The 26,670-nt window shown below is 38.5% G+C and overlaps 1 protein-coding gene across 5 annotated transcripts in view; it reads right to left on the reverse strand.

The window, feature by feature from the left end:
* Positions 1-1,721: 1,721 nt before the first annotated feature.
* Positions 1,722-26,670, reverse strand: part of SLC28A1 (solute carrier family 28 member 1) — a 56,231-nt gene continuing 31,282 nt past the window's right edge. For 3 of the 5 annotated variants that reach the window (XM_074295306.1, XM_074295307.1, XM_074295305.1), the window contains 10 exons: positions 23,057-23,137; positions 17,546-17,626; positions 13,415-13,540; positions 10,766-10,896; positions 9,325-9,493; positions 7,709-7,906; positions 4,228-4,309; positions 2,980-3,078; positions 2,625-2,736; positions 1,722-2,239 (listed from right to left, as the gene is read on the reverse strand). In XM_074295306.1, the coding sequence (XP_074151407.1) occupies positions 2,128-2,239; positions 2,625-2,736; positions 2,980-3,078; positions 4,228-4,309; positions 7,709-7,906; positions 9,325-9,493; positions 10,766-10,896; positions 13,415-13,540; positions 17,546-17,626; positions 23,057-23,137 (1,191 nt within the window). In that variant the 3' untranslated portion in view covers positions 1,722-2,127. Of the gene's footprint in view, positions 2,240-2,624; positions 2,737-2,979; positions 3,079-4,227; positions 4,310-7,708; positions 7,907-9,324; positions 9,494-10,765; positions 10,897-13,414; positions 13,541-17,545; positions 17,627-23,056; positions 23,138-26,670 lie in introns of those variants that run through there. The other 2 variants (XM_074295308.1, XR_012487033.1) reach the window with 2 other exon arrangements.

Genomic DNA, 26,670 nt, shown 5'->3' on the forward strand with positions numbered 1-26,670 from the left:
GTTCCCTGAATATTTCTACAATCAAAGAACAGAAAAATAGTACTATATAAGAAAGTATGACTATCACCACTTAGAGATACCTCTTTGTACTTCTAAAGTATATGTTAAAGTCAATATATTAGTTTCAAAAACTGTCCTGTTGTTAGTATTTCCTTCAAACCTTTCCTTCTGTTATCTTCTGTGATTTTTAAGTCATTTATACTATTTTTAAACTTTCCTTGTAATAAATTATTATAGTCACACAAAATAGATCCCTATAGTGGGCATATCCAAATATATGCCTCATTCTGCATCTCTAGTTCATCACCTCACTGTCAAAAAGTAGATAGAATGGTTCCTTGTTCCTTTGGGAGTTGCATTTGCTCATTTTCATTGATCAGAGTTTGAAAGTTTTTTTTCTTAACACTATTGTCTTTATATAAATTGTCCTCCCGGTTCTGTTCATTTCATCAGCATCAGTTCAAAGAAATGTTTATTGGTTTCTCTAAATCCTTCCCTTTCATCATTTATTATAGCACTGTAGTATTCAATTACATTCATGTACCATAATTTATTCAGATTTCCCCCAAATAATTGGGAATCTTATTTTCTAGTTCTTTGCTCCAACAAAAAGTGCTCCTATTAATATTTTTGTATATATAGGTTCTTTCCCTTTTTCTTTTATCCTTTTACAGTACATGCCTACTATGGAATTACTGGGTCAAAAGGTATGCAGTTTAGTGACTATGGAAGTTTAATCTGATATTGTTTCCCAGAATGGTTGTATCAATTCATCATTTCACCAGCAGTGTATGTGAGACAGGCTCTGTCTCAGCATATTCTCTCAATAAAATAGTCATTTTCCATTTTTGCCATCTTTGCCAATCTGATAAGTATGAGATGTGACCACAAAGTTATTTTGATTAACCATTCTCTCATTATTAGTAATTCGGAGCTTTTTTTATATAGCATTAGCTTGTTTTTCTTCTTCCTTGAACTGACTGTTCATATCCTTTGATCATTTTCAATATGGCAATGGATTTTATTCTTGTATCTTTGAATCAGTCCCATATATATTTTGGATATCAGATTTTTATTAAGGAATCTTTCTTCAAAGGTGTTTCCCCCTACCTACAACTTACCCTTCTGACTTAAGATAAATGGATTTTGCGTGTGCAAAAGATTTTCAATTTATGCAATCAAAATTGTCCATTTTATCTCCTATTGTTCTATTATTTTTTAATGAAAAATATTTCTTTCGTACATATTTGTGAATGGTATGTTCTCCCAATGGACTCATATTAGCCCATGATATGAGCTTTTATATATAGATCACATAACCATTTGAAGCTGATTGTGGTGTTTGTTATGACAATTATTGCTCTAAAACTACTTTCTGTCAGGGTACTTTTCAGTTTCTCAACAGTTTCATGTCAAATAAGAGAACTAGAAGTCCTTATTCAAGTAACTGGATTCTCAGGATTTATTAAATGTTATACTACTTTGCTTTTGGATCTTAGGTTCCTACTCTGCCCCACTGATTTTCTTATTTTTTGTGTCAATATTCATTAGACATGTTTATCTATACTTTTCTTTCTCTGTTCTTACTCTCCCTGGTTTAGCTATTAATTGTATCATAGAAGGAATTTGATAGTATTCTCTCAATTTCTATTTTCACAAAATGTTTATTTAATGTTGGATTTTGTTGTTCTTTGAATATTTGACAGAACTCCTTTGTAAATCCATCTGATCCTGGTCATTTTTTCTTTGAGAGTTATTTATGGAGTGTTTGATTCTTTTTTCTGAGACTGGGTTTCTTTAATTTTCTATCTCTTGTTCTGCTAACCTTATTGTGTCAAGTCCCTTGTTTTACAGAGGAGGGACCTGAAGCCCAGAGATTTTAAGGGATTTGTTGTCCAACAAATACAATTAATTGTATTATATAATCAAGCCTAGAACTCTGATCTCCAAGCTCCCAGGCCAACATTTATTGCACTATGCCATGGGATATTTTAAGTGTGTAATGGAATATTAACCCCCTGAAGCTGACTGGGGGCTAAGTGGAAACTCTACAGAAAATAAAGAATCTGGTTGGAGGAAGTTTTCCTCCCTAGAAGAACAGCCCCAAAAAGAAAATTTACACTCATGTTACACACAGGTAGTATGGTTGTAAAGTCTGCAGCAATTGATCAACATCTCTGGGACAAACTCCATCCTGGAACCAACAAATGATGGGGAACTGGTGCCATTGAGCTCCATGCTGAAAAAGGAAAGTCAGGGGTTATGTAGTCTGATGCTTAGAAGGCATCAGCCAAGGAGTTGAAGTCCATACCTTGCTGAAAAGTAGCATGACTGTGACTGTCCCTTCCCCCTTACTCTAGTCCACAGTAAGAGTTTTCTCCTTGCCTGAGCCCCACCCTCTCCCTTCCCTGTACATCCTTCAGCAAACACAAAGACTGCTGAGGAAAGGGAAAGAAGAGAAAGAATAAATTTATTAGATTACATGTCAGCTACCCCTTTATAACTTTCCAAGTCTCATCAATGTGTCTGTCCCTTTCACCTTTTCTTTTCATCATTCATACAGACCTGTGCTTCTAATGGCACCCCCTTTAAATCCCACCCCAAAGGGCCACAGAGAGCCTCACCTTTGGAAGACCTGCTTACAGCACACATAGGTGTTGTAGCTGCTGTTGATGAAACTTGTGTTGAGGAAGGAGAAGCAGTCGATTTCTGCCTCTCTCGGCACATAAAGGATTCCTGAGGGAAAGAGATGAAGAAGAAACTGCTGAAGTGTCTCTCATGGAACCAGGACCCTTGGATCTTTGGAATCAAAACTTTAATCATTCTGCCCCAAGAAAATTAAGCGAATCCCTCAAGGGTGAGAGTAGGTGATTTGAGGCTATATTCTGGACCAATGTCCTCCCACCAAGGGACAGGAAGGAATTCTAAACAGATCATTCTATTTCCATTTAGGCAGGAGCCTGTGGAGAGTCATCTTACCTGCCACACAGGCATTGACCAGGGACACACAAGCACCAGTGAGTAAAGCACTCATCACAATCTTGGAGAACTCACTCTTTCGATGAGGAACCATTGAGGCTACAGAAAACAGGAAGAGATCAGGAGCAAAAGTTGAATCTTTTTCCCTCCCAAGGGACCCAATAGCCTAGGATTGGTGTGTACTTCCAATCACCCAATGACCCCTTACTCCAAAAATAAAGTATGTTTCCAGTTCTGAAAAACTGAAAGAGAGTAAATGTTGCCTGTAGTGTTACATTGTGATTCAATGTTCATTCACTGATTTAGCTTTGACTTGTAGCGAATCTAGACTATAAATTCCATTAGGGCAGAGACTATGTTTTACCTAAACTCTGTATCTTCCCCAGTTCCCTGTATATAATAGTTCCTTTGGATTTTTTTAAATGAATGAATTTACTACACTCCTAGGGATATCACTTTCCTTAAAATCCCATCTCATAGATTTTACTGAAATTAAAACTGTCCCCATTGAGTTTACCCCTAATCTCTTAATATTCTCATTCAGGGACCTAGAGGAACTTTAGTTCCCATTGCCAACCCCTGTCTCCTTTCCCCTAGCCAATCCCTACCGCCCAGGGAGAATTTGAGATAATTAAGTCATTCCAAAGACATTCAAGAAGTAATCCATATGGCAGTACCTCATCTCTCTTGAATTGATGGATTTGTCACCCTAGATCCTTTCAGTCATTATATTCCATTCCAGCTGATTTGTGACAACACCACTCCGTACAAAGTTCATACAAAGCCCACTCACCTTGAGTCCTTTCTGATCTACCCTCCTATCCTTATCAGAAAACAAGCTATTGTCTGGAAAACACAGCCTCCCCCAAACTAGATATGGAGAACTTGGCATCTTATGGCCCCAAACATAAACTACAGTACCATTCCTGCCCCTCCATGACAGAGGTTTCAGCCTAGAGAGTCAAGATACCAGCCCCCTTGGGGGTCAATCCCAAACTTCAGCTGCATGTACCATTCATGGAATCTCAGAAACTAAGATTAGTAGAGTCAGGACTGGAAAGGACCCTAGAGATCATCCAGTGTAATCTCACTTTACAGACTTGGAAACTGTGACATAGAAAGATTAAGGAACAGGCTGAAGGATACAAAGCTGGTTAGGAGCAGAGCTGGGAATGGCACCCAAGCCTTCTGTGCCTGATTCATGTGCTGATGTGCTTTTAAAAGATGATTTATAGTAGAGGGACTCACTTAGACCTCCCAGCATGATACCAATAGAGCTGAAATTGGCAAATCCACAGAGAGCAAATGTTGTGATAATTTCTGCTCTGATCTGAAAAAGAAATGAAACCCATGATGGAAAAACCCTAGAGTAACCTCATCCCTACTGTGTCTCTCTATTTTGACTCTGACTTTTCTTCTACTACTTGGATTATCACAGGTCATTGTCCCAAGGAGCTTCAGCGGTGGTCCTCTAGGACTCCCTAAGTGCTATTTTCCTTTGTCTGACCACCATCTTGGAATAGCAGACAAAGTTGCTGCTAGTAGATTTCTCACTGTGACCTTCAAAGCTCTTCAACAATTAGTCCCACCCCCTAGAACATGTCTCTTAAAATACCCTTGTCCTTTACTTCCATCTTCAGTCTTCCATCTTTTGGACTAAGTTGTGTCATCTAAATGAACCAATTCCATTTTTTTGCTCTGCCACATCACTAGCCTCCTTGAAAGCCTTCCTAGATGAACTCAACTAGCCCATTTCACAAGACCTGCCTCGAAATTCTGATCCTGCTACTTACTAAGCTTGTGGCTTGGTCATTTTACCACCCTGATATCAAAGTTTGAAATCTTTACAGGATTATTGTGGAGATCAAATGAAATAGTGCCTGTGAAAACACTTTGCAATCCTAAAATGTTATATAATTGAAAGAATTATTGTTATTATTATCATTAGAGCAGATGATTATTAGGTTATTATATAACTTATAACAAGAATTATGTCTTTGTCAATTCTACATAACAATCAATGTTTAACCACTTGACAGTTGGCTGAGTCTTTCCTCTTAATACATTTTGTAATTTTACAATGATATATTTCTGGTAACTGTCAGTCTCATTATATACTTTATTGTTCAGTCATTTCAGTCATGTCTGTCTCTTTGTGGGCTCATTTGGTATTTTCTTGGCAAAGATACTAAAGCAGTTTATTGTTTCCTTTTCCAATTCATTTTGCAGATAAAGAAACTGAGACAAATAGGGTAAAGTAGCAAGTAGTTATATAATTACTAACAAATGATTTGCCTGGGGTCACAGAGCTAGTAAGTATCAGGGGATGGTCTTCCTAACTCCAGGTATGGTGCTCTTTCTACTGTGCCACTTACCTGTCTAGTAATGTACTCTATTTGATAATAAATTCCTTGAAAGCAAAGACTGCATCTATTCTTTGATGTATATACCACACAACTAGCCTCCAAATTTACACTCTCTGGGGAGAGGGAAGGACAGGAGTATGTTGGGAAATGTTTAAGTTGTGGGGACAAATATATGCACACACATACTTTTAAATTTAATCTGCATTATTAAAACTTTCTTAAATTATTCTAAATTAATGATGTTAGACTCAAATTGAAAAGGATGCCTCTAAACCATATGTAAGGATCTCTGCAGGCTGAATATTGACTTAGGAAAGTAATGTATTAATATTACCTGTGTTTTCATTTTTTTTTTACTGTTTTGTTAAATATTTCCCAGTTATATTTTAATCTGGTTTGAGTTGCTTTCCAGAATGTATGGGCCAAGTGTGGGTAATCAACAAACAACAAATCAAGCCTTGATTTGAGGCAGTTTCTGAAATATAAATGCTTACACTGAAAATTGAATAATTTGCTCCTGCAAGTCAATTAGGGCTGAGTCAAACATATCCCTGGGTTGGTTGGTTGTTTTATTTGTGGGAAGGGAGGGATGAATTCCCAGCCAAGATCTGACTGAGCAATATAAGAGTGAGCCAAAGTCTCAGACAGGAAAGTATTAGCATCCTCAGCTATCTCAGTCACCCCTCCCTAAACCACTCAAGTTTTTTCTCCTTCTTTGCAGTCACCACCATACCTGGTCTTTTTAGGTCACTCATATCATTATATCCTGGCAGCTTTGTAGACAATCCTTCTTCTTCTTAATTAAATAAAGAGGGAGAACGAGCATTGGATGAAGAGCAGCATGGGCTGGAGGAATGGTGGCAGACTTAGGAGCTAGAGGCCCAGGGACTGAGTGCCTACTCTGTTCCTTAGCCATGTCAATGGAATCTTGGTCAAGTCCAAAATTACACTCCCCTGAGACTCAACTTCCTTATCTGTAAAATTAGAGAGTTAGACTTGGTGACCTCTAAACTCTCTTCCAGTTTGTGATTGTCTAAATTGATTCCTGTATCTGGATTTAAGTTAAGGTCAGAAATCTGTGTTTCCTGGGCTTTTGATTTTCTTTTTTCTCCCTTTCCTTGGTCAGTAAAACCTCTCTTTTGAGATATCTCTCCTTACCTCCCACTCCTTTGCAAAAGTCAGGATCCACAAATGTTCTATATTTACATACATGTATGTATGTAAATTATACATTATCCATACATGTATATAGAACCAGTTTTTCAATGTGTTGATAAATTTTGCTGGGTTTTTTAATTTTCTTTCCCTTTTTATTTTTTAAATTCTTTGTTATAAGAATAACTTTCTAGGAGGGGGAAAGGAAGAGATACAGGAGGAAATTTAGATGATTTAAAAACAAATCGTCAGTCAAAATATAAGGGGAGGAAGCCTTCCTTTTGGAAGATTCTAAGTTTGTCTCAACTAAGTTAAGGGAAGAACCATTTCTATTCTTTATTTGCTGAAAAGACCCAGAAAAATCAAGACCAGTTATGAGGGGGGAGGGGGTTGTAGCTTGGACCTGGCTTGGTATTTGTAGAGCTAAGGCATAAAGAAAGAGGAAATTCAGATGAGTTAAGTGAGATTTGAGATCTTTACTTCATATAATCCAAGATCTGGACCTTCAGAAGCAGAAGAACATAAAAATATATACCGTGTCTCTTTGCCAAGGCTGCAGCTAGGACCCATTGAGAACAGCCCCATAGTGAGTGCAGGGGCCACTTCAGAAAGTGAATGTATTTGAGAAAGAGTAGCAATGTTTCCCTGTAGAATCCTGGCCTTGAGATTAAGAAGATAACCTCCTAACTAGGAACTTGAGGGACCCCAGTAGTGACATACAAACAGAGAAACAGAGGGATCTGGAACCTCAGTTAAGGTTGGAAATTAAAGAGGAGAACGGAGGCCTTCCAAAACACTAGTTAAATCCCCCAGGCAGAAATAGTCCCACTTGTGCAGAACCAAACAACTTGACAAAAACAAGTAAGCAGTGCCACAATAATAATGCAGAAAATAATAATGAAAATTATAACACATGACATTTTCTAACTTCTAATTCTAATTGTAATAACAATAATAGCTATAATTGCATAGCACCTCAAACTTCTCATTTGATCCTTACAATAATCCTGTAAGATAGGTGTATTATTATCCCCATTTTACAAATAAGTAAACTGAGGCTTATAGAAGAAAGGCATTGTGCTTTAGATCACCCAGTGAGATAGTAGCAGTCAGGTCTAGAGCTCAATTGATCTTATTCCCAGTTCTTTGACTTGCCACCCTATCCCATTGCCCAAGTACTGTTGTCACAACCTGCCCGAGTCACTTACGGAAATCCACTGTTTCTTGCCCCCAATCCACTCTTCAACTCCTTCTAGCCGTTTGTTCTTATACTTGGACAGCTCCTGATAGGCCACAAATTCATTCAGAAATAGCTTGATGCCCAGCATTTCAGCTACCATGGGACAATCTGCCCATTCCACTCCCAGCATGAACGCCACCGGACGCAAGACGTAAGAGCAGATGAGCTAAAAGGCAGGTCCATGAAATGATGAGTTAATAGCAAGGGCTAAAAGTCTACCCATTCTACCTGCCTCCCTCAAGAGGTGAGCTATCCTAAGAAGTAGGAATGAGACCATGTTCCAGGCTCTGTTAGGGCTCATCAGCTTGAGACCTTGAGAACTAGATAATCACAACTCCCATTTGTGTACCACTCTAGGACTTATAAATTGCCTTCTTCAAATAAGAGGTAATGTAAGTCACAGAATTTTGGAGTTGTATGGGACCTCAGGATTTATCTAGTTCAATCCATACCTGTAAAAGAATCTTTATTGCATCTGTCCCAAAAAATGACCACTCAGCTCCAGCTTGAGATCTCCAATGAGAGGGAAATCCACCAACCCCGTATCAAACTACTCTACTTTTAGGCAATGCCAATTATTGTTAATAATAATAATATTAATAGCAATACTTGTATAGTACTTACTACATGCCAGACATGTTGCTAAACACTTTACTAATATCGTCTCATTTGCTCTCACGATAACCCTATGAAACCCATTTTCAGAGAAGGAAATTTAGGGAAACAGAGGAGAAGTGATTTCACAGGTCACATAGCTAGTAAGTGTCTCAGATGAAATATGCTTAGTTTTCTATTTCTCAAAATATACGCAAAGATAGTTTTCAAAATTCATCCCTGCAAAACCCCATGTTTCAATTTTTTTCTCCCTCCCTCCACACTTCCCCCTCTCCTAGGCAGCAAGTAATCTAATATAGGTTAAACATGTGCAATTCTTCTAAATATATTTCTATATTTATCATGCCATGCAAGAAAAGTCAGATCAAAAGAGAAAAAAATGAGAAAAAAAAAAGCAAGAAAATAACAACAAAGGTGAAAATACTATGTTGTGATCCACATTCAGTCCCCATAGTCCTCTCTCTGGATGCAGATGGTTCTCTCCATCACATCTGTTGGAATTGTCCTGAATCATCCCGTTGCTGAAAAGAGCCAACTTCAAGCTAAATTTGAACTCAGGTCTTTCTGACTGTAGACTTAGCAATTTATCTATTTTGCCACCTACATGCCCTACTTGATGTAAGATTTGCCTTACATAAAGCCTAAATTGGTCTCTTTGTCTAAATCTAACCAGTATCCCTAGTTCTCTTTAGAGTCAAACAAAATAAATTTAAATCCCTCTTCCACATATTATGATTGCTATTTAATTTGTGAGGTAATGAGATCAGAGGAGTAAGCACCTCATCTATGGTTACACAAAGACACTTTTCCTACCCCCAAATCCTCCCACTGACACTACCCAGACTGAGGTCATTAGCACTGCAATCAGGTATTGGCAGGGACGTGGGAGCCATTACCCAGTTTTGATCAACTCTTAGACAGAAGCCGGGAAAACTGCCCCTTTCCCTTGATGGCTAAGGATGTCATTACCTGGAAACTGAGTTCTTGGATGTCCACCATCTCTCCCAGCCAGGAGAGAGCAGCATTAATGAAGGCTAACACAGCCAAAAAGGCAATCAGGTTGGCAGCAATGTTTGCAATGACCCCCACAGAGATGGCGGCTCCAGTAGTGGCAGCTTCCAAAAGGTTCTGAGCCTCCCTGAGTTTATGTCAAGAATTATCATTAATAATCAGTCTCTAAGAACAGCAGAGGCTTCTGCCCATGAACTCATCAAATCTGAGGGTCAGAAAGAGCTTTATTTAGGAGGTAATGAGGATACAATAGTAGTGGGAACAGGAATTATGGACCCTGTCTGTCTTAAAGCTTCAGACACTCAAGAAAGAAAAATAGGGTAGAAAAGATTGGAGAGAAGAGGGCTAAGGTGTCCCTCAGTGCCAGAAGTAATGTGGTGCAAAGCTAAAATAAGAAAGAAGAGAATGGAAATGGAGCAAAAATAGGAATGGACATTTTGAGAGTATATATCATAGAATATTAGAACTGAGAGAAGGACTTTAGAATCTATCAGATCCAATCTCTGCAATTTACAGTGGAATAATCTGGAGCTCATAGAGTACAAACACACTGACTCGTGAGTAAGAAATAACTGTAGAACAGTAGATCTGTAGTCCAAGAGATGTGAGTTCAAATCCTGGCTTGACCACTTATTAAATATTTGACTCATATCTAGATCATTTAATCTTTAAATGCTTATGTGAAATATGAATGATAATAATAGCTGTACTGACTATCTTATAATCATTGTGAGACTCAGACAAGATCATGAGAGTCTTCATAAACAGTTTAGAGCTTCATGAATATCAGCTAGCATTATGATCACCATCACAGGACCTCAAGACCATAGGCTTAACCTAGAAGGGACTTTAAAAAGTTACCTGGCAGGGGTAGCTAGGTGGTGCAGTGGATAGAGCACCAGCCCTGAATTCAGGAGGACCTGAGTTCAAATCTGGTCTCAGACACTTAACACTTCCTAGCTGTGTGACCCTGGGCAAGTTACTTAACCCCAGCCTCAGAAAAAGAAAAAAAAAAAAGTTATCTGGCTCAACTTTTTCATCTGAGGCACAGGAAGTGATTTGCCCAAAGTTACACAGGTAGATACTCAGTTACAGAGTCAGCATCCAAATGCAGATCCTAGGGTCTGAAACTATGAGCTCTTTCCATTGACTCTCAATAAAGGTCATTGGGGCCTTGGGAGTAAAAAAAAGAAATTAAAATATAGAAAAAAATGAAAATCAGAGAAATAAAGATTTTTGTTAATGTGTTAGAGTTAATGAGAGACAGCAATTAGATATGGGACCTCAGGACTACAAGTAGCCAATTACACCATTATCTTTATTGATCCCTCATTTCCTGCTCCAGCATCTAATCCTCCACCCTTAAAAACAGACATAAAGAACCTCTCATTGGACTCACCCATAGGATAGTTTCACTCCCTCTTCACTCCGAGACTTGGATTCTTCTACTTCTGGGTAGACTAGTTTGGACAGGGCCAGAGCACAGGGAGCAGCCATCACAGAGGCAGCAATCAAAGACGCAGGATCAATCTGCAAAGCCCCAGGATTTGGGATTAGAAATGACAGGAAACCCCAAGGGGAATGAGAGTAGCAAGTAAAGACATTCTGATTCTTGTTTTCAAGCTAGGAACAGTGGAGTTTGTAAAGATTTCATATTTACCCAAATGCCACATTTTCTCAGGTTGGCTCTTTTGTAGCTAGGATTACTTAATCTCTACCAAAACGTCAACCTAGTCTCAGAATAGGACCAATCTTGTCCTTAGCCAGAGAGAACATTATGAGTTCCAGATCAATAACCATAATTCTATTAGCCTTAATGTGGGTCCTTCCTTTACTTTGTGTTCTAGTTCTAAAAACTGGGTTCTTATCATTTTCCTGTTTCCAAACTCCCGCCTTGGACCCCATCTGAAGCAAATGAGTCTCAGCCTAATTTCACGGACCCATATCTGATTTCTTGTCCTGCACTGATTTTTCAGCATTAGGCTTCCAACCTTTCCACACAAATTCTTTGAGGATCTAAAGGGTTAACCTGAACTCCAGAGCTCCTGTGCTATGCTGTTATGCTCCTAGCTGAGAACCTGTTGTCAGGTCTCTTCTGTCTCTTTGCACTCTTTCCCCACTCCAATCCATTCTACATATTGCTGCCAAAGTAATTTTCCTTTTGGGCTTTCTGACCATCTGATTCTCCAATTCAATTAACACCAGTGGCACCCTACTTGTTCTAGAATAAAATAAAAACTACTCTCTTTAATTCTTAAAGACCTTCACAAACTGGATATACTCTGTCTTTCCAGACTGCTTGGGCATTAGGGAGGAAATTTCACATTTATATAGTACTTATCATGTGCCAAGCACTGAGCTAAGCACTTTTTGCAAATCTTTTCTCATTTAATCCTCATAACAACTCTTCCAGATAGGGACTATTGTTATTCCTATTTAACAGCTGAAGAAACCAAATCAAAGAGTGTTTAACTGACTAGCTCAGGAAAACACAGCTAATAAATGTCTGAAGCTAGATTTGAAATCAGCTCTTCCTGACTCCAGGCTCTATCCACTAAAATACCAGCTGCATTACTCTCCTTCATGTACTCTATGGTCTAGCCAAATTTCTCTCTGCTGCTCACATCTTACACTTCGTATATCATCTTTATTAGATCTTTGTACTAGCTGTTTTCCATCCTTTGAATGTACTCTTTCTTTGTATCTGTGGCCTGGAACCTACTGTAAGAACCTAGATGTTGACTGCTTACATCTAGCTCTCATGAGGGTTAGTCTGATTTTTAAGCCTTCACTGGCCCATCCTGGAACTGGTTTGGATCAATCTCATTGTTGAAGCGAGCCATGTCCATCAGAATTTATCATCATATAGTATTGTTGTTGAATATATGATGATCTCCTGGTTCTGCTTATTTTGAATTGGGTTGTGGTCCCTTTAAGAAACTGCATTTCCTATTGATCTGTGATTCCTTTCAGATTCCCAGCCCCTCCTGGCTGAGGCATATCCTCCCTAGACAAGTTGTCTTTCCAGGATGCCAAAGCCTTTGATTCAATTACAAATCCTGGTCAAAAAACATCCCTGTGAATTCCAATAGGAAATCCGGGCTGTCCCAGCCCCTGTTCTGACTTGCTTGGGCTTCCCAACCCTTACTAAGATACCCAATATAATAAGCTTCCATCAACTAAAGTCTTTGCAGATGGACCTTGGTAGCTCCCTTTGCTGCCAGGACCTTCTATCCACTGAGAACTACATTCTCAGTGCAAAACTCCATTTTCCATAGATCTGCCGCTATAGAAATCATTCTCTTGGTAAACTGATTTCTATCTAACAAGAAACGTTCATTTTGCAACTAATATTCAGGAATGAGTAAATTCTTTCACTCCTAAAATCTGTGGCTGACTTAAAGAAGATTCTTAATAACTCTCTTAAAGCCACTAACCTCTAGACCACCAGGAATCTAGACCACTCAAACAACATCATTACTTGCATAATAAGCTCAGGTTATGACATCCTACAGCTGCCTTCCATTTATACTGGTAAACATGGTTCCTTACACAGATGGTAAGCTTAATTATTCTTGAGCCTTAGTGGATTGTTGAACTTTTAGGGAAAAAATAGTTTACTTTACCAAGTTAATATGGCTTTGGATGAAAATGAGTAAATAAAAGTACTTGGAAACTACATGGTGGTTGGAAAAAATATATTAAGACAGAGACTAAGAATAATATTAAAATTGAGGGGAAATTTTGCTTATATAAAAATAGATTTAGGAAAGTTGAGACTGTTCCAGTAAAGCTGCTGACTAGAAATCAAAATTCAGTTATGACAACTAGTCAGAGGGCTCAAGGCATCAAGTTTTATATGTCGCATGCAAATTGTGCAGAGTCATAGAAGGACGCCACGAGAAGGTCCAACTTGCTAGGACCTGCTATAGTTTGTACTCTACTGATAAAGCCTCTGAAAATCCAGGATCACCTTTTCCCTGTGATGAAGTATCAGAGGAGGACTTTATTGGAAAGACATAGGCAGGGTTGAGTGAGCTGAGCTTACCCCAAAGGAAATGTAGGCTCCTAGCAAGCTGCCTGCAATGGTAGCGTAGCCTCCTGTCATAACGACGTGAACTTCAGAGAGTGTCATATCTGCAAGGTATGGCCGGATCAGCAGAGGAGCCTCTGTCTACAAAACAGGTAAAGACATTTAGCCTCCAGGAACTGGATTAGACTACATTGAAGGGCACCAGCTAGAAATCTTGTGGCAAAGTAGGGCATCCTCATCCTGAAGAGGAAAATGGGACCTGCCTAAATAGGCATTAGGTACATTTAGCAAGGCTTGAGAGAAAAAGTCTTCCTGAAGAAGAATGGGAAATTCATGTGTGATTAGAGAGAACAGAATTTAGTGCTTTGCTCCCAGATCCATGAAACCAGAAAGCAGGAAAATCTTTTTTATCCTTTTTTGTATGTCGTAGACTCCTTTGAGTAAATTCTATGAATCCCTTCTTAAAATAATGTTTTTAGATAATAGAAAGAAATATTAAGCTTCAGTTACAGATTAATGATATCAAAGATAATAGATAGATAAATAGAGAAAGAGATATATTTCTATTCAACTTTCCAGATTCTCCTAAAATCTCTCTACTAATCAATTCTTTGGGCCTTACTAGAGTCCAGGTTCAGAACTCTTGCCTATGGGCAATAAATAATTATCTCAGAGATATTTAGCTGGTGAGTTGTAGAGTTTACCACAGCACAGAGTATCAGGAGATTAAAATGCTACAGAATTTAGAAGGAGAAAAAAAAAGACAAAAAGTATGGGTTACCAATTGTTCTTGTGCAGCAAGATAACTATAAATATGTATACATATATTGTATTTAACATATTTAACATGTATTGGACTATCTGCCATCTAGGGGAGGGAGTGGGGGAAGGAGGAGAAAAGTTGGAACAGAAAGTTTTGCAAGGGTCAATGCTGAAAAATTACCCATGCATATGTTTTGTAAATAAAAAGCTATTAAAAAAAAAAAGTATGGATTACTGTTTATGATGAACGATCATCTCCATGACTCTTGTGATGGAGTGAGCAATCCTGGAAGAAGGGCAAAGGAAATGACTGTCCTTCCATGAGGCACATTACAGGGTGTTCAAGAAGAGTTCTGATCTGTGGTGAAGAGAAGTGGGTATGAAACCCGCTTGTATGCAAAAACATCAGAATAGGATAGGAAGCACAGTGGTTGTGATAGGTTGTGCATTTCAGTAGAACAATAATGAGTGAGTAGAGAAAGTGAGAGGCACCTTGGGAAAAAACACTTTCCTTGTTTGGTCACTGTGGTGTTTCATAGGGTCCTCCGGGGTGTTTGGCTCAGTCAGGATAGCTGTTAGTAATCTCACATAATATATCAGTACAGAGCAAGCAAGATGAGAACTATAAGATCAAATTCCATATAAAATAGCTTTTATGACTTATGGGACATAGCCAGGCTTACCCCTAGCTCCCATTTCTGAAGGAGATTGCCAGAGGCTCAGTTAATCTTCAAAGAACTTTCTTTCTGACAAAGGATAGTGACTTAATTGGCTTATCTTTTCCTAAAGAAATTAACCCTCACCTAATTTGTCTGTAATGAGAGACTGGCTAATGAGGGATTGGTCCTGGGAGCCTTCCAGGAGACCCAAAGGGATATCTGGTGAGCCTGTTTCTGGGAGCTTGAGTTGATGTGGGATGAAAGGGCTTACTTAGCTTGACACTTTAGGCATATGAAAGTATTTATTCTCCTACTGTTTTCTGTAGCAAAGAAAAGAAAAGACTTTTTGGTTGGCCATTAAGCCAACCAAACTCAGAACTGAGAGTGCAGGCAAAGGGCACCGAAGGAAAAACTTACTCTCTTTCCTTTTGGCTGCCTGCAAGGGATGAGCTTTGAGCTCTAAAGGGCTGCAGGGTGAGAGGTGAGGGAGAGGAAAGAGCAGACATATCTCTTGACAAATTCTGCAAGCTATAAAGAGCATTATATTTTTGCAAAGCCATTTTTGTGGAAGGGATGAGAGGATATTTGGTGTGCCAAGCTCTTTATGATTATTTATTACTGAGGCAACCTGACTGAGGATTACTGAGGATGCAGAGTATGAGGTCTCTTTCCAGCAATTCTCTCTGAGCTTTTGTAGAATGACACAATCCCTTCCCCTTCTCCCCTCCCTCTCCTCTACCTTCTGTTTTTTTGTTTTGTTTTTTTTTTTTTTTTGAAGATAGATGGGAGCTTCTGAGAAGAAAAGAACTGAATTTATTATTTCTGTAGGCCCAGAATGTCTACCTAAGGGAGTCAGGATAAGGGCACAGGAGAATTTCATCTTATCATCAGGAAATCACACCTCATCCAACTTATTTTCTGCCAAATACTACAGAGTACAAATGGCATTCTATTTCTACAGACCCATTTTTATGGAATAGGATGATAGAGTACTTGGGAATGCCAAGTATTTTGTGACTATTTATTACTGAGGTAACTAGGTTTTCTCTGGCAGTCACTTGGGTGATGTCTGGCTTTGCTGCCAACATTTTCTCAGTTGCTTCTGTCTCTATTAGCTCTGGTGGTGGAGGTTATATGGCATTTAGAAACCTATGCTTTCCTAAGCCAGACATAGCCCAATGGACTGAAAAACAAACAAACTCCAAAAAATGAATGGAGATTTTACTCAAGGTTCCCATATTTGAATGCCTTCACTGAAGATGAAGCAAAATAGGCTCTAGCCAGCATCTAATTATGGCAGAATCCAGAGCAAGATTCAGCTCAAAAATACTGATGGCCCTAGGATACCTAAAAGACTCTAAAGTAGGAGTTCTTAACCTTTTTCATGTGTCACAGACTCCTATAGTAGTCTGGTGAAACTTCATAATGAAATTTTTTAATGTATTAAATAAAATGGATAGGATTGCAAAGGAAACCAATTATTAATGAAAAACAGTATCAAAATACATCAGAAAAATAGCAAATTCATAAACTCCAGGTTAGAGTGCTCTCAGAACTTCCTCCTTCAAAAAATTAAGTTTAGATGTTATATCAGTCCAGTCTTTTAGGTCACAGCTTTTCAAACTTTTTCTACTTGTGACCCTTTTCACCCAAGAAATTTTTATGAAACCTTGTCTCAAATCTAAGCCAAGGGATTCCCGGCATCATGTATTTATACATAGAATGCACATGTTATATATTCAGAATCAAGGCTGTAGTGAAGTTGTGTGAGTTGGGCAAGCACTGCCAGAAACACCTCGAATTCATAACTCATTTGATTTTGAATTAATTTTTGGTCATTATATTCAGAAACCTTTTACTGTTACCAAATTTTTCATGATTCTCCCCCACATTACATGGCTCCATATGGCATCATGACCCACAGTTTAAGAAGCCTTGCTTTAGGTTACCTTCAGCACTCTGGCCACAGGAGATTTCCTAAGACCTCATAAGAAAGAATACAGAAGCCCACAATTCAAATTTCAGATATACTATACAAGACAAAATATGACTGATTTTCATCTGTAGCAAGCAATTGCTTTGGAGCACATACAACCCTGGAGAATTTTGGGAGCTGAGCTGAGTTCCTTAGACCAATTCTGGTAATACCAATATCCTGTATAGGGCATTTCCCAGAGAGAAGAGTACATATGTCCTGAACCTTTCCTGTGGACTGGCCCTAGTCATAATGAGCATGTGTAATCAAAGGCTACTGGTTGGTCCTATATACGCTACCCCTACCCACAACCCTGGATTGTATTAAAGATGTCTGGAGACTGAAAAGACAGAGCTGCCTGCTCAATAAACTTAAAAAAAAACTGTTCTCCATGTCTTTGGGTCTCATTGTGTGGGTTTTCCCCCACCCATAACATGAAGAAATTGGACAGATGGTTTCTCCAGTCCCTTCTACTTGTAACATTTTGAATCTATAAGCTAATAAGAGAATGAGTCTTGAGGGGGACCTGGAGGAAAAAGAAGCAATTAGATGGTAGGGTTATACAGCCGATGGGACCAGAAGCCTTCCTCTACTAGGAAGATATAGACAAACACCAAGGAGCATAAGCTTCCTGGAAGGTCTGAAGGATTCTTGGAATACAGAGCTTTAAAGACCAAGAACCTAGAGAGTTTCTGAGAATGAATCAGGAGCTGCTTGTCAGGAGAGACAAAGAAATTAGACAGCACCTACTTGGCTCACAAAGATATTTCCTGCCACGCTTAGGGTCTCTGTGGCTGTGGTTCCCATGGTGACCTGCATCAACCAGGAGATCTGGAAGGAACCAAAGTAGCACATTAGATCTTGGCGTATTAAACAATTTACTCTATCAGAGTAACTCATCAGAGATTCAAGAACACAACACTGACAATACCTCTCTTAAAACAAGAAAAAAATGTCTTTATCTATTCATTCCCTTCTTTCTCTTTTTGTTCTTTCCTTTCTTTCTTCCTTCCTTCCTTCCTCTCTTCAGATCTTCTATCTCTGTCTCTCTTTGTCTCTCTCTCTGAATCTGTTTCTCTCTTTCTCTGTCTCTCTGTCTCTGTCTTTCTCTGTTTCTATTTTCTCTCCATGTGTTTCTCTCTTCTCTCTGTGTCTGTCTGTCTCTCTCTTTCTCTCTGTCTCTGTCTCTCTCTGTTTCTCGTCTCTTTCTAACTTTGTCTCTGTGTCTGTGTCTGTCTGTCTCTTCCTCCTTTTGTCTGTCATTCTCTCTCTCTGTCTCTCTGTATATTTGTTTCTCACTTTCTTCTTAATTTGGGTCTTTCTATATCACCTAGACCAGAAGTGCAGAGGCTATTCAAAGGCCCAGTCCCATCATTATTACCACAGGAGCTTTAACTTGTTCTATTTCTAATATGGGCTGGTTCATTCCTCCTTAGTGGACTTGGTGACTTCCAGTTATTAAGTATTCACCATGTTAATACTGGACTTAACATGGACACCTGATCAGCTTCACTTACTGACATTTAGAACTCCACCAGCATCACCTACCCCATTAGGAACAATTTTAAATGTGTATACCACCACTCTTGGCAAACATGGTCCCTTTCTGTGGAATTACTACTATCTGTAATGATCTTAAATAAGTCACTTTTGCCTTATAGGTCCCATGTCTTCATCTGTGAAATTAGAAGGTTGAGCCAGATCATCTCTGTTTCTGATGTTCTATGTTAACCATAATCTGTGACCCTCAGCTTCTTGGTCAATGTGGCCTTATGGTAGTGATTAGCAGCCTGAAGTTTCTGAGATACGCTGGATGACTTTCTCTAACCAGGAATAACGCAGGGATAATTCAAAGAGGGACAGATTGGAAAGAGCACTGAATTTGAAGGCAAAGGACCTGGGTTGAATCCCAGAACCTCAGACACAGTTCATCTAGTACAATCCTTATCTGAACAAGAATCCCACCTGCAGCATACCTGAGTAGTAGAGATCTAGCTTTGACTTTGTGGTATCTTTGTTTGAGTATCTACATTGCTATTTACTAACTGGGAATCTCAATCAAGTCATTGACCCTTTCTCAACCTCAGTTTCTTCATCCATAAGATGGATGAGTTGGAGAGGAAACTTTCTAAAATCCCTTCCATCTCTAAATATTATAAACTCTAAATTTTTCCTCAGTGAAGTACACTAGAAAGAACCCTGCACAGGTAGCCAAGAGAACTGAGCTCTAGTCCTGATTTTGCTCTAAATCATTGCATGATCATAAGGCAAATCATTTGATATCTATGAGTCTCAATTTTTTTACCTATCTAATGAAGAAGTTGGACTTGATTCAATTAAGTATGCCCATTGAGTGTCCATTGGATTTGGAGGCAGGAGAAACTTGGATATAAACCCCACATTTCCCCCTAGTTGTTTGTATACAGATAAGTCACTTAACCTCTCCATCCATTTCCTCATTGGCAACATGGGACTGACAATACTCATAGTGATTATCTTGCAAGGTTATCATAAGAATGAAATGAGATCATGTGCTTACAACAGTTTGCAAATTTTAAAGCTCTATCCAAATATAAACTAGAACTAGTGGCAGTGTCCCTAAGATGATTTCATAGCTCGTGTTTCCAGTATTCCCTTGACAGGCCTAGAAAGATGTCCAAGGACTCTGCTGAGACCTAGTCATGCTGAGACAGCTATTCCAGAATCAATAATAGATGATGCTCTTTTTTTTCCTGGCCAAAAAAAGGTTCTCCCTTTTCTCTCCTAAGAAAATCTCCTCTCTGCAGGGTGGAGGAAGAGTTATTAATGCAGAGGGATGTCTGATCTTGAACAGATCCCTCCAGGGAAAAAGAACACTAAAAAGGGGGTCTGAGATCCCTTCAGGAGACTTTAGAAAAGACCAAAATTCACATTTCCATTGCTTTTAACGAAAGCAATCATTAATAAGCCTTTATTAAACATTGAATATGTAATGGTACTGTCTTAGGTGGTAGGGGTACAAAGATAAAAATAAAATGTCCTTGCTTTTAAAGAATTTGCATTCTATCAGAGGAAATGACATATAAATATATATTATATATATATATATATATATATATATATATATATATATATATGTAGATACAAAATTTGTATATAAATACAAGACATTTGGAGAGGGGCTAGCAACTAGCAACAGGAAAGGCTTCAGGTAGAAAGTAGTGATTGACATGAGTTTTGAAAGGAAAGAGAAATTCTAAAAGGTAGATATGAGCAGGGATGCATTCCAGATATGGTGGAGGGCCAGTGAATAAACATGAAGACAGGAAATGGACCATCATGGGCGAGGAACAGGAAAAAGGTCAGTTTTCCTAAATCAAAGAGTATTTAAAGAAGAATCATGTATATAATGAAGCTAGAAAACTACTCTGGGACCTAGTTTAAGGGGTCTTAAATGCCAAACACAGGAATCTTGCTCTTTGGAGTGAAAAGGAGTCATAGATGGTAACTGAGTAGGGAAGGGAAAAGGTTAGCTCTGTACCTTAAGAAACTCTAACAACTGTTACATTTACTTCCACAAAAGACTCTGCTTATATTTTCATCTCCTTTGGCCTTTGTCCTGTGAGGTAGGTAGTATAATAAGTATTGCTATCTGCATTTTTGAAATTCAGGGAAACTGTGACTTAATGTGGACACCTGATCAGCTTCACTTACTGACACTTAGAACTCCACCAGCATCATCCACTCCTAAGTCAGGAGGGCACCTGACTTAGAGGTACCAAGTGATTTTGCCCAAATTCACACAGCTAATAAATAATATAACCAGGCGTCCAACTCAGGTCTTCTGATGTAAAGGGCTGAAACTCTGAATTGATGCACTGAAGTCGGACAACTGAGCACTTAAGGCTAATTACCATTTGGACAATATTAGCTTATGCTTGGAAAATGGCCCTTCCCACTATTCTGTGCTGGCCCAATTGTTTGGTGTATACAGATAATTGTAGGAGGGATTAGGGGGTGGAGTAAGACAAGCTGGAGTCACCTTTGGCGGTAAAGATCTCCCTCTTCTCAGTGATGACCTCTTGCTATTTCTCTGCCAAGACCTCTTGCCACTCAGAAGTCTGTTTTCCTAGCAATTGCCAACAATAAACTTCCCTTTTGTCATTCAGACTTTCCAGGTTCATGAATTCTTTCATGTTGGACTTACATCGACCAGAGGGGATTCCCACAACTCTCTGTATTGCCACTAAAGCATCAGAGCTGTGTATGCTCACCCATAAGCCAGAGAGAAGAGATCTGGAAAATGGTTACTTCTTGGTTTCCACTTTAAAGAGGCTATAATGTAACTTCTTTACCCACTGGGCACCTATGAAAAGGGGAGCTATATGGCTAGGTGGTGAAAGTTCCTGAGAATTGCCTTTCCAATAGTCTTGGGTTCAAATACCTAGAGTTGGGCTAAAGAAGGGATGATTTCCAAGGGGGGTTCAACCTCAGGGTTTGCCTCTTGGATAGTTCTAAGTCTGAAAAATTGGAATCTGGCTTATTATTGAGAGAAGGGGAAATTTCTTGAGCAGCTCAATTTTTGGTTAGAGAAGAAGATAATGAATGTGTCCAATCCTATCCTGTGTGGAATAGAGAGATAAGGTGAGGAACTTACAGGAATGTGTGAATTCTTTTTCTGTATTTTATTTTCATTATTTCTGTGTCTCTGTGACCTGCATAAGTACAATATGTGCAGGCCTATATTTACTTGAGCCTTGGCCAGCTATAGACATATTTATTTAACCTGAGCTGATGACAATTATCAGTATTTGATATTTTTCACTATTTAGACTATTAGTTTAAACACTGTCTGCTTGATTATCTAAAGTCTGAAGGCCTGATTTTCTGTTTCCTAGAAATCAGGTTATTTAAGGGAAACAGAAACCTTCCATTCCAATCTCTCCAGATAGCAACAACCAATTAGATGCCCCCCTTCCCTTTCAATGCTCTCTAACTTGAGATGTAATCTCTTGTAACGAAATCTATAAAAGCTGTGTATCTTTACTAATTCTTCAGCCCTCCTACGTTGAGCACTTTCCCTTATCTCATGGTAGGACTGCTCATTCTCATGAGAATTTAATAAACAATCGTTTCTGCTTTCTACTTTGAGTGATCTCTGAGAAGTCATTTTGGGTAGGGGTCTTCCGCATCCCACACAACCCCAACTCTGTGAAGAGCAACAAGGAACTAAATTTAGGGGAACAAGAGATCTGGATCTTTTGACTCTATTATTACTATAAGCTATTTGGATGATATAGGGATAATGAGAGAGGGGAATTTTCTGTTTATCAGACCTTATTATATTGTTCTTATGAAGGAAATCCAAACAACAGGGTGGCAATGTGAGTCAGAGAAGCGATGTGGATAGTGACTATAATATAAGACTTGGAGGAACACCTGAGTTATAATCCCTGCCTGAGATACTTACTAACTATAAGACATTGACTGTCACCTCAACTCTCTGAGGTGCAGCATCCCTGTTCATAATAATAATAAATTTTCCTTGATTCTGCAATTTCTTCCAGATCTAACTCTATGATCCTTTGACTTTAGGATCCTATGAAAAGTGAGAGCCACAGGAGTGGGAGGAAAAATGAGTTGTTTAAATCACTATGAATAGTTTATGTATTTTCTCCATTGTTAATAAGTTCAGACAAGTCCTTTGCATTATCTGCATTATGGTGTGGCATAAAGTCTGTCTGCTATTCATTATCTCAAATATTTCTATAAGGCTTAGGGGACTCATTTTACCATTATCTGTAGAGACCTAGACACAATTTATGCTCGGACATTTTCCCAGAACATACTCTGAGTGTTATAATGGGCCAAAAAGGAGAGTAATATTATTTAATAATTTTAATTTAATTTTAATTTAAGGTTTAATTTTAAGATCAGATATAGTCCACGTGAGCCCATAGCTTGAGGCTATGTGCAAGGACTTGAATAATGCAGTGCTAAGTTCAAAAGGCTGGGAGTTAACTGATAATCAGTGCTGATCATTAGTAATTTGGCAAATACAAAATCCAAGTACCCATGCCTAGAGCAAATTTTTTCCAAATGTTTTCCAAATTAGAAATGCTCCTCTGCACCTACATTCATATTCCTAGACCTCAACAGGTCCCAACCACTTTCCCCTGGATTTTAGGAAGCCTAACACTAATACCAGAAAATACTGTCCTTATTTCCATGAATTCTTTTGACAACTAATCAGACTCTAATCCCTGTTTAGGAGGAACTCACCTTCAAGATCAGCCACTGCATGAGACCCATATAATAGAAAATAGACATCACACAGCTGAAGAAGATGATGATGGGTAACACCTAAAAGCAAAAAAGAGAGTAAGTGCTCAAGGATATAGTGTCCACTGCACATCTATGCAGCCCTGAGCTACAGAAGCTGTTTAAGCAATATCTCACTTTTAACATATTTAGGGAAGGAGGTTTATTTGCAATGTAGAGGTTGATATAATTTAGATACACATACACACAAATATTTCAGAACTACATCATCACTCCTTCCATTTTCATCACTGATTCCCAAGATCCTCTTCACCTAAAAACCTTGAAGATATCCTTATCTTTCTTCTGTAACAATCAGTTACCAAGTGCTATGAATTCTAATTATCTCAAGCCTTGGTCTTTGGTGCTTCTGTCTCTTCTTTCTTAATCCCCCAAAACTCTCCCTTTCCATAGCCTCAACCATCTACTAAATAGATGATTCCTAGATTGACTTCTCCAGTGTTGAACTTTCTCCTTCATATTCCAGTCCTATATCACTCTACAGATCATTTCCATTTGGATGTCCATTTTTGACTCTTCTCATTTACTCCTTATATTCAATTAGCCAAGTACTGTGACATCATCCTTCCTGTCCCCTCCTTTCCATTGCCATAGATGCTAGCAAAGTCCAGGCATTTGGCACTCCATGCCTAAATTAGTCTCCTAACTAATATGTGACCAATAATCCATTCAATATATCATTATCAGACTACTTCCATGCTTTGACACTTCAAGAATCTATAATTTCATCAATGTGAGTACTCCATTACCATAAATTACAGCCCCACTCTAATTTAGTAAATATTATTGTTGAAAAAAAAAAAGTATCACCCTTAGTCAACTTAGCAATGAGCTTTTCCAAACTTAACAAGATTGGGCCCTAGACAGCAGGCATATAGTCCATCACCAGACCCATATGGAAAGTTATTTCAGTGTAAGAGGACATGCCAGAAATTGTACTCTATTGGCAAAGCTGTCTAAAACCCAAGGTCACCTCCACACCACAATGAGGTGTTGGAGTAAGATTTTGTGAGGGTTTATCAGATTAATCTTCCTAAATACCTATTTAGTTGAACTTCCCAGTTCAAAGATCAACACCCCCTCTCACTTCCCTCCCTGTAACTTGAAACTACTTACACATTTCAAGACCTTCCACATCACCTTATTTATCCAGTTTTCTCCCTAATTTTCCAATAATCTAAACTCACTTCCTATTCCCAGCCTTTGCTCAACCTGGGAATGCCTTCCTTTCTATCTTCTGCCCATCCTAATTCAATCCAGCCTTTTTGGCTCAGCCTAAATCCTCTATCTTCTAAGAAACTTTCCACATTAATTCTGCTAGGTTCTATGACACTTCTTCTGTTACTCCTATGACACTTCTTTCCTTAAGCATTTATTAAGTATCTACAGCGTGCTAGGTACTGTACCAACCACTTTATAAATATTATCTCATTTGAGTCTTCACAACAACTTTTGAAGGTGTTGCTATTATCCTCACTTTACAGTCAAAGAAACTGAGAGAAACAGAGGCTATTAACTTGCTCAGGGTCATACATAGTGCTCAAGGCTAAGCCCTGCAGCACCTAGTTGTCCCTGAATGTCTCTACCATTTAACTTTCCATTTCCAAGGATTGTTGAAGAGATAGATGGATTTGACCTAAAGTGAGGGCTCATGTTGGAATGTGGTGAATGGTACTGATAGATAGGTAGGGTACAAATAGGAAAGGGACTTGAGTGCCAGTATGAAGAATGTAGACCTCTCTCTAGAGACAGTTTTGCATTGGGGGGATCTCTGATCTGAGAAAAATAAAGGTCTAGGAAGAAATCAGAATTAATTAGATAGGAGGGCTAAGCCAAAGGGAAAGGACAAAAATGATGATAGGTCCAGACATTGGTAAAATGGTGGTCTCTGCATTAAAGGAAGAAAGGGTTGGCAGATTATTTTACCCTAGACCTCAAAGCACATAAATATTGGAAGAAGGTAAACAAAACTGTAAGGAGGCAGTGCTAGAAGAACCCTAAGATTTGTGGATTTAGGAATCCTGGGATTTAGGAATACAAGGGTTGAACCTCGTCCTGAATGGAACTACATCTGTGTGACTCTGGATAAATCACTTGAGAGTTGGACTAGAGACAGTGCTATCAAACTCAAATAGAATCAGATCTCTGTGGACCACATATTGACTTGGAAAGCCACAAATTAGCACAATATGTGTTGTGTTGTGTTGTATTTTTATTTATTTTGATCAACATTTTCCAATTACCCTTTGATATGGTTCAGCTGACACTTAGGAATTTGTAGGCTAAGGAGTCTGATACTTGTGGGATTTGTTCTAGTGCTAAGATTCTCTTAAGACTGTGGATCCCTGGCTGCCCTGACCCTAAAGGGGATGGCAAAGACCCTTATCATATCAGTGATTAAAAGCTAGCTCAAAGCTACCTGTTGTGACCTGGAAGAAGAGAATAGATCTTGCCACATAGAGATGAGTTAAATCAACTGTTCATGGGAAAGCATCATGGGAAGAATGGAAAGTGATTGGCTTCCGTTGTTAGCCATTGTACTTTTTATGCACTTAAAACATTATTCTGAGAAAGAATCCATAGACTTCACCATACTGCCAAAAGGATCCCTGACACTAAAGAAAAAGATTAAGAACTCCAGGACTAAATAATCTCTTTGAGCTTTAAATTTTACAGTTTTAAAACCAACCACTTTTTTGTTCTCCTTGTGATTTAGGAACATGCAGGGAAGATTCCCCTCCAAATTTTTTTTTTTCTCCATCTATAAAATGAGGAGAGTGGACCATTTTGGTCTAGTTATACCTATATCTCCCTCCTCCTTCCATAATCTGGTCCCCTTGTTATTCCTCAAATAAAATTCCATCTGCAAACTCTGGGCTTTTTTACTGACTTTCTGATACCTGGGAATGTTTTCCCTCCTACTTTCCATCTCTAGACTTCTCTGCTTTCCTTTGAGTCCCATCTTCTTTGAGAAGTTTTTCCTCATCCCTTTTAATGCTATTGCCTTCTCTCTATTAATTATGTTGAATTTATCTTGTACATATCTTGTGTGTACATAATTATTCCCATGTTGTCTCCTCCATTTTAAAGAGCAAGTTATCCTTTGTCTTTTTTGCATTTTTTTTTTTTTTGTATTCCTAGCTCTTGGCATAGTTCCTAGTATACAGGAAGTCCTTAATAAATGCTTATTGACTATATGAACTTCCAGATCCAATTCTACGATCCATATGGTCCTTGCTCTGCTCTTTGATCTCAGACTCATTGAATTCATCTGCAAAATTAGAGAGGTGAATTAGATGAGGGGTCCTTAGCCTGGAGTCCTCAAATTTGTTTTTTAAAAATATTTTGATAATTGTATTTCAATATAATTGGCTTCTTTTGTAAACCTTTATATATTTAAAACATTATTCTGGGAAAAGGGTCTATAGACTTCACCATACTGCCAAAGGGTACGTGATATAAAAAAAAAAAAAAAAAAAAAAAAAAAAAAAAAAAAAGTTAAGAACTCTAGAACTAAATAATCTCTTTGAGCTTTAAATTTTATGATTTCAAAA

This window comes from Sminthopsis crassicaudata, chromosome 2, assembly GCF_048593235.1.
Source record: "Sminthopsis crassicaudata isolate SCR6 chromosome 2, ASM4859323v1, whole genome shotgun sequence".
Classification (NCBI taxonomy): domain Eukaryota; kingdom Metazoa; phylum Chordata; class Mammalia; order Dasyuromorphia; family Dasyuridae; genus Sminthopsis; species Sminthopsis crassicaudata.